Genomic DNA, 12,661 nt, shown 5'->3' with positions numbered 1-12,661 from the left:
CAGCATGACACCACCATACAACACTACCTGCAAAGCACCGACCATTTAGCCACATCTGTGTTAGTGTGTGTGTGTGTGTGAGAGAGCGAAAGAGAGAGAGTGATACCATGTCCGGTGTACGGCAAGTTCAAGGCTGTTGAGCAGGAGTGGCTCCCATATTATATAATGAGGTCATTGACACCAGACTCATGCGCATAACTGCTGTAGATAGTTGGCCTTTGTGTGTTTTGCTAACAGCTCGTTCCATTTCTATGATATGTTTCTGTGACAGCTGTTTTGCATGCTGAGCAATGGTGCAGTGTGCTGCCACAAACTAATGAACAACCTTTTACTAAAATATTTAAAATCTTTAAATAATTTTAAAAAAACCATGGCAAATTCAAACTCAGGGTAATTTGATCAGATGATTCAGGAAAACAGGGACCAAATTAAAAGTATAAAAAGTGTTTTTATTCTCCTCCTCCTCATTTTGTTTTTATTTTGTGTTGAAAAATATACAAACTCACATAGACCCCCAGAGCCAATGATCTACTTCTGACATGAGGATGAGATTGGTGTTAGTGGCAAGTTATAATTTGTTTGTTAAAGTCTTCCAACTTGTTTCTGTATCTGTGTCTGAACACATGTTTTTGTGGTCTTTTTCACCTATGTATATATTATATATCTCTGATTGACTTAGGCTTGTATCATGCCCTTTGTGTTTGTGTGTGTGAGAGTGCCTATGTTTGCATGCATCATCCTCAGTGTGTGTCTGACAGGGATGTTTATGTGTAGGCATTAAGGCGTTCTTTTGAGCGTGTGGAATGGATGTCATGCAGCTCCTGTTCCTCCTTCGACTTGATGTCCTCGTACTTCTGCATCCGGCTGGTGTCCTTCAGGTAGCCCCAGTTAGCAGCTAGAGCCATCAGGAAATGGACCTGAGAGGAAAAGTCAGGGTAAACGTTAAAAATAGTACACATGGAGCAAACCAGGTGCACTTTACTACATACACTTTACAACAGTGCAAACAGACATCCGCAGTTTGTATGGGGCAACCATTGTAGCCTATTGGTTGAGGCAACTACCATTGAACTTCAACCTGGATTTGTTTTAATAGCTGCAGATGAATAATAGCCTGCATAACTAAATATGGCACATTTACATTTTGGAGACATGAGACTGCAGTTCTGGTTTTGTCTGTGGCACTGGACATCACTCTCAACACTGTAAATTAAAAATATCTTGAAACCCAATGTAGATTAATGTATCCTTGATTGACGCTGTGTTTACAACTTGTATATTCTCTCCATATACAACTTGTATATGGAGAGAATAAATTAGATTTTCATCAGTCTGCAGCATCTTGTGTAGTGTTTGGTGAATTTATTGTTTATTTGTACTTTCTCTGTGTACTTCACTTACCGTATTCTAATCACTGAGAAGTAGAATTGCTAAAAGATTTTTAGGTTTGCAACAGCAGTGTGTTACTGGTTCAAACAGAATTAAGTCATATGAAACGTGTGTGTTTCATATGGTGACGAAATGTGTTTTTTATAAGTTAGTGTACAGTTTTTGCAAGAGTGTTTAATTTTGCAAAGGATCTGAAATGTTCTGCTAATTGGCTGTGTGGTTGTGCTAATTGTGTGTAGTGTTTTGAAAAACTGGGCCCTGTTTTAAAAATCGTGCCTAAGCAATCAAGAAAAACTGTAAATAGAAATAGAATATATGTTCTTTATCTAATATTATTATTATTTTCTCAAAACTAGTGGTGGATGAATGTCGTATTTGGAAAAAGTTTAGGAAAAAAATCAGTAATGATTTCTGAGAACAGTTTGAGACAACAGCAGCAGATCAAATAATGTGCTGAATACAATTGTCTCTGACAGACCCATGATGAGGACACCATCTTACGTGGTCTCTCCACTCCTGCTTGTTGCAAAAACTGATTTTCATGTACTGTAAACAGTATAGATATACATAGTCACGTTCAATCTATATCAAATAAGACATCCCACCAGGCACGTGCACAGATAGACCCCTAGTGGTGCTCAAGCACCAGCCCTTTTGCCCTGGATGAGAAAAGTGCCCTTCTGCTGGAGCCCAATTTTTTCCTCATTCATCAATATTTAAGAATAAAAATTACTCTCTTTGTCATCAATTCCCCTCAAATGTGTTTTGATGTCTGACGGGGCATTTATTTGAGTTCTTGTGAGAATTTCGCCCCGACATGCTCCACGGCGCTCACGAGCCCCTGCTGGCCCCTCCCTCCCCCTCCCTCCTCCTCCTCCTCTTCCTCCTCATACAGCGCTGAGGGCCAAACGGCTGCAGCCGCTTCTGCTCTGACCCGCAGCATCAGACAAACAGGTAATGACGCTGTGTGTGCAATCCCCTGACGTTGTTTGGTGATAAATTAACCACAACATTAGCGCTGAAAACATTACGTCGCAACTGGTCCGACGTTTCATTAAAAAATAAACAAACAAAAAACTCCGTGAAACTCCGCAGATAGACAGACAGGTAGGCAGACAGAGAGACAGACAGACAGACAGACAGACAGACAGACAGACAGACAGACAGGCAGGCAGGCAGGCAGGCAGGCAGGCAGGCAGACAGACAGACAGACAGACAGACAGACAGACAGACAGACAGACAGACAGACAGACAGACAGACAGACAGACAGACAGACAGACAGACAGACAGACAGACAGACAGACAGACAGACAGACAGACAGACAGACAGACAGACAGACAGACAGACAGACAGACAGACAGACAGACAGACAGACAGACAGACAGACAGACAGACAGACAGACAGACAGACAGACAGGCAGAGAGACAGACAGACAGACAGGCAGGCAGGCAGACAGAGAGACAGGCAGGCAGACAGACAGACAGACAGACAGGCAGACAGAATGAATTTAAGGGCAGTTTTACTGGTCTACAAATTAGACAAGTTCACTAGTTTTGTTTCATTTAAAATCGTAATTATTGAAATGAAAGGTAGGTCTTAAGTTGAGCTACATGACAGTCTGGTGAGGTATATCGTGGTATAATTATTAGTGTAATGCTGCTTATGCTTCAACTCTGTCAGAAGACAGTAATAAAAAAAACGTGCGTGTAATGTGTTGTCAGCTTTATAGAGATTATGTAAGTCACTCTTGATAATTATGCACAACATTGATTTATCTCATTAACAAAATTTGCAGCATAATGCCAAGAAAAGACAGACTCCAAAAGCAGAAGGACAGGGAACTGCAACAAGCAGCTCAGGGTAGCAGCTCTCTTTTATATTGGATCAGGCCATCAACTAGTAAAACAAATGAGGGAGTATCAATAACCCTACCTGGTCCAGAGGAGCCCATCACATCACTAACCCTAACATATTATTTGGTTATTCAATATGGCCTTGTTTTGTCTGTTTTTGCCTGTTATTCATTTATTTATTCAAATTGATAATTTTAGTTAGTTTGTTAACAAAAATAAATACATAAGTTGAAATAATCTTACTGTGTTTTTTATTTATTTATTATTATTTTTAATTTCATGAATAATTTTGGCGATGGGTGCCCTTTTTTTTGGTTTGAGCACCTGCCCCCCAAAATGTCTGTGCACGTGCCTGCATCCCACATACCATTCACTTTTCAAGGCTGCAGACTTTTCTGACTCAAAGGGAACTGTGGGGGAGACAGAGTCCAACCCCTTGAGTCTAAGTAGGATAAGCAGGTTGAGAAATTTAATGGATAAGGAAGTATGCATGTGGTTTTGTAGGCTATATCTGACAGGACTTATCCTTTCCACACCTCATATATCTGAACAGCATTGTGACTCATCTTCTGTATTAGTGTACACACACACACGCTTAGAATTGCTCTGCCCTTCTCTCTCTGTCTCTCTTTAGGTGGCGAGGCCTTTCCATTCATTTTTTATAATTTGTGGTCATATGTTTCCTACTGTAAGCGTTACCCACAAGTTGGAGGGTATACCAATTATTGCCAATAAGTTCTGATTCTCACCATGGCAATGACAGCAGCTCCTGCTCCTGCCAGGGCGCAAACAAACAGATGGAAGGTCAAGTCCAGCTGCAAAACACACAATACAGCTGTCATTCCAAATGTAAATTAATTTGAGTTTGAGAAGTCACAAACCATGATATTTTCATCTAAATTACATCAAATACAAAGCTAGAGGAAAGAGAAAACAGCAGGACCCTGCCTGATATCTCCCAGTGCTCTCTTACCTCATTAGATTCACACATCTTGGAGAACTTTTCAGATCCTGTACACACCTTCTTCTCCTCAGAGATGGTCACTGCTCCTTAAGAAAATAAGAAAATAAAAAAATAAAAATGATATTATCAGCACAAACTGTGACCATCTTTCCTCAAGGATGGCCACAGCTACTTAACAAAAAAAAAATATATAATTGGCACAAACTGTCTATTGGCTTGCATCCATCTATGACATTAAAGGGAGAGTTCACAAAGAAATTAAAATTCAATCATTATCTACTCAAGCATATGCTGATGGAGTGGTGGGTGAGTCCACAAAACACTTTTGGAGGTTCAGGGGTAAACAGTGTTGCAGCCAAATCCAATACAATTGAAGACATCAGTAACCTATCTTCAGACATAATAAAACAGAAAAAAGATAGCATGCCTCCATACTGCTCGTTTTGTGTCATTAAACTGTCCATAAGCCTACATTCATAGGTGACTCGAAACTAGGTAATTTCCATCGTGTTTCAAGCTTAAAAGTCCACCAGAAGGGGCTAAACTAACATTATTTCCGACGGTATGACTGAATGCACATCGTAGGATTAAAACTTTGTATAAATGAGGCAGTTTCAAGTCGAATTCTAATCGCGGGGATTCCGGACACTCATGTGACACCACTCATGGAGTATGGTTCTGTTGTTTTTTTACGTCCGAAGATAGTTCACTAATTTCTTCAATTGTATTTGATTTGGCTGTCAATTCAGTTTACCCATGAAACTCCAAACGTGTTTTGTGGACTCAAACACTTCACAAACCCATTGGCAAATGAGTGAATTTTCATTACTGGGTGAACTATCCCTTTAATGGTGATGAAAGAGCATTCAACTGGGAGAATGGCCCCCTTGTGCTTCAGTTGGGAGTGTAGAATCCAAGCCTTAATGAGCCAGCTATTTTCTTTTGAGGGAAATGTTTGTGATTGCTGCCCATGAAAAATCAGTTTGCTTACAGAGGCCCATTTGTAGTTTTTATGTTTGTACTGCAGAGGGCAGTGCTTACAGACACACAATAAAACGCCTCCCACTGTGATTGTTGGTTTTATGTGGGGAACCTGGAGACCCTGTTGAAAAGCAGAAATCCAGACACATTTAAGAAGTGAGTTATTGTTCTTTTACAGACAAATAGAAAATTACATATTCTCCAACAGGGTTTTAAGTGCACCTGTTACTTACTCATTTACCCAGGAAAACCTGGTTTTACTTATCAAGTTGATATCCAGTGTCGTGTGACTACTTTGCCTGACTGTTTTTCAGGTTATGTTCAGCCAGATATCCTCTGTATGTTTAACTCGCTTTCTGGTACAGGACCCACATCACAGTTCCATCTGCCTAATCCCTGAAAATCCACAACTGAGAACAAAATATATGCATCTCATAATTTTTTTTTGTTTTTCCTTACTCTTGTCGAGGGTTAAAGGCAGAGGATGTCACACCTTGTTAAAGCCCTATTAGACAAATTGTGATTTGTGAATATGGCCTATACAAATATAATTTGATTGATTGATTGATCGATTGATTGATCCACACCGATACCACCGGATATCTAGATAACCACAACAAAAGGTTGCTCCCAGTCTCCATCAATCTATCAATTAATCAATCAATCAATCAATTCTAATTTGTGTAGCCCATATTCACAAATCACAATTTGTCTCATATGGCTTAACCTGTTAAGTAGCTCCACAGTTGGAAATCCTTGTTCATGCCTCCACAGAAGCCTTCCTTAACAGCAAAATATTTCCACTACTAAATCTCACAGTGAGGAAAATTCAATATTTCTTTCATAATTAAAATAACTTGTAGCTGTGGTCTCAATGACATGATAATGTACAGCTCTTCTCATGCGGAAGCAAGGTCAATGAACTTCAAATTTCACCAAGTTTAAAGAGGAATATGATAGTGTTCCAGTTTTTATGGCCTTGTGGATGTGACTCAGAGTTTGTTGTTTTCAATAAATTGCCTGCTCACAACTTTTGGTCTCTTGTTCCCATTTCTTCTTTTTGCATTTTGAAGCTCTACTTAGAACCTTCCTAAGATCCAAAATGCAAATTCATGCAATTTTTTAACTGGTCTTAAGATTTTGATCAGGAGTGTATGTATGATTGCAGATATGTATAATGTTCTCTCATTAAGTAAATAAAAGTAGGACTGCATTTCAAAATAAGATAAAATAAAAAAATTTGCAACTTGACTTAACAGTCTCAACCAATTTCACAGATGATAACAATTGAACAGTTTTATAATGAATTCCCCTCTTATATCCCACTCCCCACTTTCATCATTGTATTCATCACCTCAGCATGCACATCTGGCGCAGAGGACAGATTGATGAATGATGCAACGGTAAGCTATGAGCTCAGGATTGTCCTCTTTCAGTCTTGCTACAGCTCCTTTCTCTCTCCCTATCATAGCAGGGGCTCCATCTGTGGTTATTGAAACCAGTCAGTGGACAGTCATCCACAGCTAAGCCTACACATGGTGCCTTATGCATGGCTTCATCCAGCTGGGTTAGCACATTCTCAGTAAATATTTCACTTTTCTTTGTGGCAGATGATGCTGACATGGGGATTTGCTTTATTTGATCACAAAGCTCTTGTTTTTATTTTCCCTCAAGAAGAGTTTCAGCAACTGCACTCATGCATTTGACAACCCCTCCATCAGTAAATGGCTTTTTGTGTTGACCCAAAATCCAAGCAACTCTAAAGGGAACACTCATGAGCACATTGTTGGGCAGTGAATGAGTGGCTCAGGATCCTGGGGAACTGGTCATACTGACCACTTATTTTCTGTGATCTCCGTTCAGATTCAAGTGGGTATGTTTGTTCAAAACCTTTATGTTTTGTCTCATAATGGCGTTTCACATTGGCACTTTTAATAAGTGCCACAGTTTCTGAACATATGAGAAACACAGGTTTAGTGCTCCCAGTGGGAAGTATGAACAGAAATTAGTCTGTCCATTCCGGATTAAATGCTCTATTTGCGCTTTCCACTTCTCTTTTTTTGGAGAGCGCCAAAAATCCTCTGTATCTCTCCCCGTGTTTCCTCTTCCTGTATAACTATCTTTCTTTTTCTTTCTACCGTATTTTCGTTTGTAAATTGCCTCTAACTCTCTCATCTGTCTGCATTGTAGAGGCGCAATGTTTTTCGCCTGGAATGCACAGACTTCATTGGCTGAGTAGTATCACGTGGGATGGCTTAACTCGCATGCAATTGATCTGTGCGTTTCCTCATCCGCTAAACCCCTACCTTAACGACTACAAAAGCTGCGCAGGTTACAAATAGAAGCGCCCCGTCAGGTTTTAAATCATAACCTTCTGTTTTGGCTGTAGGTCCGGGTCCGTATGGGATGGCTTCTGGGTTCGGACCCAGACCTCGGTCCGCCTGTAAGTGACCCCTGGTGTAAAGCAACAAGTCTGTCTTTGGCTGTGTGTGGAAAACCCCATTGGCATCAGAAATTGCAACAGCCTGTATAGAGACAGCCATGGCAATGTTGGAGGGATTTTATATTTGAATTAAATCTTAGATTATAACATACAGACTGTAAGTAAAGACCGCCATTGATATAACCACGTCTGACTTATTCTGCCTTTGCCTTTAACAGATCTGCTTAACTGGAATGCAACGATCCATTTTTTTGTTTAATATAACTTATTTTAATTGGAAAATGTTCTGTTTATGATCAGTATTTATATTGTTGTACTAGTTTTGATCAGTTTAAATGGAAGTTATAATGGATGTTCTCCCAAAGGTCCGATAAGGCCTCTTTGAATGTATAAATACTGTTGATCAGGTGTTTCTGTGATGTGAAATTATCATGTTTTATTGTTTTATGTCCATTATATATACTAAGGGATCACACATAAACATGTGCACAGTGCTTTATCTGGTCATCAATATGTTATGTACACTGTCCCTGTTTTAAATAAACAAATATAAATCAACACAAAGTCAAGATGGCAACAATTTCAGTGACTAGAACAACAGCTTTATAGGGCAGATATGCCAAATCAGTGATCATTCCTGACATAATGGCACTTACCGAACTGACGCAGGTCCAGGCAGAGGTTGGCTCCCTCCAGCAAGCTGGTGTTCTGACACATGGACCAAACGTTGAAATACATGAAGACTGGCAGGCTGGTGAATGCTGTCACTCCAAGACACACCAGGAAGAACAGGTAGGCCAGGAACATGAGCTGCAAACACACCATCACAGATAATGTAGTTGGGGGGATTAGGGGGTCCTCAAATTAAGGTCCCCAACAGGATATTTATGCTTTCTACAACCCCCCCCCTCCCCCCCCCCCCCCCAGGGTTTTTTGGGGTAGTTTTCCCTTACTCTTGTTGAGGGTTAAGGGCAGAGGATGTCGCACTTTGTTAAGCTCTATTAAACTAATTGTGATTTGTGAATATGGCCTATACAAAATGGTTGATTGGACAATCAGTCTCAGCTGTGCCAACTCCCTGGTTCACCTGGAGCTCTCTCTTAGTCACATCCACAAGGCCATAAAAACTAGAACACTATCATATTCCTCTTTAAACTTGGTGAAATTTGAATTTCATTGACCTTGCTTCCGCATGAGAAGAGCTGTACATTATCATGTCATTGAGACCACAGCTACAAGTTCTTTTAATTTTGAAAGAAATATTGAATTTTCCTCACTGTGAGATTTAGTAGTGGAAATATTTTGCTGTTAAGGAAGGCTTATGTGGAGGCATGAACAAGGATTTCCAAGTGTGGAGCTCTAAAATGTATTGATTTGATTGATAAATTACACGTAAATCAGTTAAAGTTAGGTTTTACATAGACAGCAATTTATTTAATCAAACATATCATTTTTATTAGGATTACCAGATCATTTTATAAATAGGATAATGTGACATGTAGAATACTGCATTTAGTAGGCAACAGCAAGCAGTATGTGTGCAGTTCAAAAATAAGCGGTAATTTTTATGATAATAAAGAAACAGCTCAGTCAATGCAATTATGTGGCTCATTTATGTTTTTTTTAACAAGGACAAATAAAATTATCCGTCTGTGGACCTACACAAAACACTGATCAGTAGGATCAATTTATCGTTGGATTTGGTCTTTGTCAGTGACTGTATATAAAAATGGTTGCCTAAAAGTGAACCCAAAATGTCTGGTTCGCCCCCTGGTGGCCGGCTGCAGGATAGGACTGAAACCCCACTCCAATTAGGTAAATAATGTTTTCTTAAAAACTGTTTAATATTAATTTTAATATGGCTTTAATTTTTTTTAATATGCTATTAAAAACAAGATAAAATGTGGTGATTGACAGCTGAATCGTACTACTGATTGGTCAGACATCTGCATACCACAGCTCCACGATCCTTACTGCGCAGACACTAGTTCCAGATTATGTCACCAGCAAAAACTTCACCCATATCTAGGTTAATTGACGTAATTTTTGTACAGTGGAGACGCTTTGTATGACTTCAAATATAGTTACTGTTTGGGTAATTTCGTGAGAGTAAGAAAAAGATGATATCACCAAACTTGCCCTCTAACCACACCATCTATCACTGTCATTTACCATGCAACATCTTGCTGTCTATACCCTGCTTAAAAGTATTAATTGAAATAAATATCAGTGTATAACATGAAATCTATTAGTTGTTAATTGTTCTTACGAATGCAGTCAGGCAGCGTCCGCAGGCAGTGATCTTGAACTCTCCATAGAGATCCCTAATTGCTCCAGTCGTGAAAAAACCCTCCACGAGTAACAGGACTCCAAATACAAAGAATCCAGCTGCAAGGCCATAGATGGTATACTTCAGGATGTCAATACTGTGGAGAGAACACACAGACACACACACTCTGAGCTCTCTCTGAGTCTTTATGTATTTATTCAGGCTTACTTTTCCAGAGTTAAGTAGGAGCCAGAGCTTTCAGCTATCAAGCTCCTCTCCTGTTGAATCATCTTGGGTGTTGGGAGGCTGACACCCTTGTTTAAGATTTAGCTTAAAACCTTCCTTTTTGATAAAGCTTATAGTTAGAGCTGTTCAGGGATCTCATTTATAAAACAGTGCGTAGGATTCATACTAAAAGTGTACGTACGCAAAAGAAAATTCTGATTTATAAAACCATGCGCACGCACACCTAAACGCAATGTTCGCTTTATAAATCACAGTCCACCTGAAAACTGACTCCAAATCCGCCCTCCACACGCCCACTTTCAACCATAAATGGTCAATGACCATTACTCATCAAGCGATGAGAAGAGGAAGCAAAACTTTCTGACAATGACATCAAGGTGTTTGTTAGTGAGGTGGAGGTGAAGAACAATGTTATGGGACAGCAGTGATGTCACTAACAAAGACTATACACTGACACTCTGCCGCTGCTGTGGATAACACACTGTGTGAGACTGAAGACGATAGAAGGAACGAAGCCTGAAGTAAAAAAAAAGATCACAGATCAATAGAATCTATATCAGCTGATTAAACATCTCTGAACCCTTGTTTCTTCCTCATCCTTCCATTCGCATGCACACATCACTTAGAACCCTGCACCACTGTCACGGCAATATTTATTTATTTAGAGCATCGGACCGATTCCCTCACATCAGTGGATCCTCACCTCCTCTAGGATATTATTTTGGAAAGTTTCTTCATTTCTTGTAAGTGATCTCCTGTGCACTCTGTGCCCTGGGTGCCACTTTTCCCGTCTCCAAAAGGTTTGTGCGCATGAGTCAGAGTTTGCGTGGAAATACGCACATTTTCCCGTGAAGTTTGTTTTTATAAATCCCAATGTTTGCGTGAGAAGTGGCGTACGCACGTTTCAGGCCCCGTTTTGTGAGTACGCAACGGTTATAAATGAGACCCCAGGTCTGTCTTGGACCTGCTCTTAGTTATCCTGCTATAGGTCTAGAATGTTGAGGGTCACATAACACATGGATATTATCTTTCCTTTTATTCCTCTTTATCACATTAATGTCTCATCAATACATAACTGACTTGACTTTTCCCCCAGAGTGTTTGTGCTTTATTGTGTGTAGCCACATCGTGGATCGTGATGCTGGATCACAGATTGTGATCATGGACCAAAGATTATGATGGTGGATTGTGAATCAGATATCGTGATGGTGGATTGTGATCATGGTTGCAGCTGATTATGGATCATCAAGGTGGATTGTGGATTATGATTGTGGATCCTGATGATGGATAGTCGTGATGGATCATTATGGTGGTGGATTATGATGGTGGATTGTCGATCGTGTTGGTAATACTGATCGTGGTAGGTTTGAAGCGATAGTGATAAAACAAGACAACCCACAGGTGAGGCCCTTTGATCTGTGTAAGAAGTGATGGTTAAAAACACTTACAAGTCACTTACATCATAAACACATCCAGTGTTTCTCCCGGGGCTCTGATGACTTCAAAATAGTTCTGCAGAATGCTGACAGTGCCGCTCAAAGCCTCGTGGCCACACCCACAGAACAAGGCCACGCCCATGTAGAGGAGAATGGTGGCAATGAGAGAGGCCCAGGGCAGACTGCCCACACATCGCTCACAGCACTCCTTACACCCTGAAAAAAACACAAAACACACACAGTTGTAGTCTTTAACATTCAGCCGCTGACTGAAACTCTGATTGTACAAGATAATTCCGAGTTCATCAAATCAATTCAACTGAAACATCCAAGACCAGTAATGTCTAAATGTATACACAACCATGTAAAAAAATTTTTTAGAGGATACCAAAGGAGGAGACGTGTATCAGAAAGGGGAACACCACTGTGCCTCGAAAGACTCAATGCTCAGTTGAGAGTGCCAAACTGAAAAGTGCTGCAAAGCGTCTCAGCTGTGTCCGCAGGTGTATTAATTAATTGTTGCTTTATTAATGATTAGTGGTACTGAAACTATAGAAAGATAATGTTCTTATTAACATTCACTTTCTTGAGCCAGTGAAACAATAATTGTGCAGTGGCTGTGAGCAGCAACTCAGGCTTTTTCTAACGACTCAATTGTTCAGCACGTGAAGTGTTTGGCTGCAAGTTTTCTATGTGCTTCCAGATGTGGAATCCCCCAAAACAAGTCACAATATTGTATTACTATTACTACTACTATACTACTTTTGAAAAAAAATATTTTTGGGCATTAAAAAGATATTCTGATGTTGGGCAGGTGTGTCGCTTATCACAGGCAGCTGGGATGTCATCATGCTACCCAGTCTTATCAGAAAACGTATAGTACCTACGTTGGTCCACTTGGAAAAACGTATACATCTCACAATTTGAGAGGCCAAATACCTACATTTTTGTCTTCCCATGGTTTTGAATGGGCCTGTACTTACGTCACGTGACTCTCAAGTTCCTGTCTGCGAAAATGAAACATAGTGGACATTCCTTGTATTTTCAGATAAAAACACTGCATGAAAAGAAGAATTT

General features: G+C 40.0%; 1 protein-coding gene across 1 annotated transcript; it reads right to left on the bottom strand.

The window, feature by feature from the left end:
* Positions 1–764: 764 nt before the first annotated feature.
* On the bottom strand, positions 765–12,499 carry LOC133019240 (neuronal membrane glycoprotein M6-a-like). Its single transcript, XM_061085649.1, has 7 exons — positions 12,472–12,499; positions 11,608–11,800; positions 9,903–10,059; positions 8,290–8,443; positions 4,219–4,295; positions 3,995–4,060; positions 765–917 (listed from the first exon to the last, which is right to left on the bottom strand). Exons 1-7 carry the CDS (start codon positions 12,497–12,499, stop codon positions 765–767), a joined length of 828 nt encoding a protein of 275 aa, XP_060941632.1.
* Positions 12,500–12,661: the final 162 nt, after the last annotated feature.

Source organism: Limanda limanda, chromosome 2 (genome assembly GCF_963576545.1).
Source record: "Limanda limanda chromosome 2, fLimLim1.1, whole genome shotgun sequence".
NCBI lineage: Eukaryota > Metazoa > Chordata > Actinopteri > Pleuronectiformes > Pleuronectidae > Limanda > Limanda limanda.
Note: the sequence above shows the minus strand (reverse complement) of the source record. Positions and strands in the feature narration are given on the sequence as shown.

Excerpts from the sequence above, each read along its gene's own strand:
- LOC133019240 (XM_061085649.1), bottom strand. The coding sequence starts at position 12,499 with ATGTATACGTTTTTCCAAGTGGACCAAC. Across the intron at positions 11,801-12,471 it reads GTTTTTCCAAGTGGACCAAC|GGTGTAAGGAGTGCTGTGAG; the intron begins GTAGGTACTATA and ends TGTTTTTTTCAG. Across the intron at positions 918-3,994 it reads GAGCTGCTGTCATTGCCATG|GTCCATTTCCTGATGGCTCT; the intron begins GTGAGAATCAGA and ends TTTTCCTCTCAG.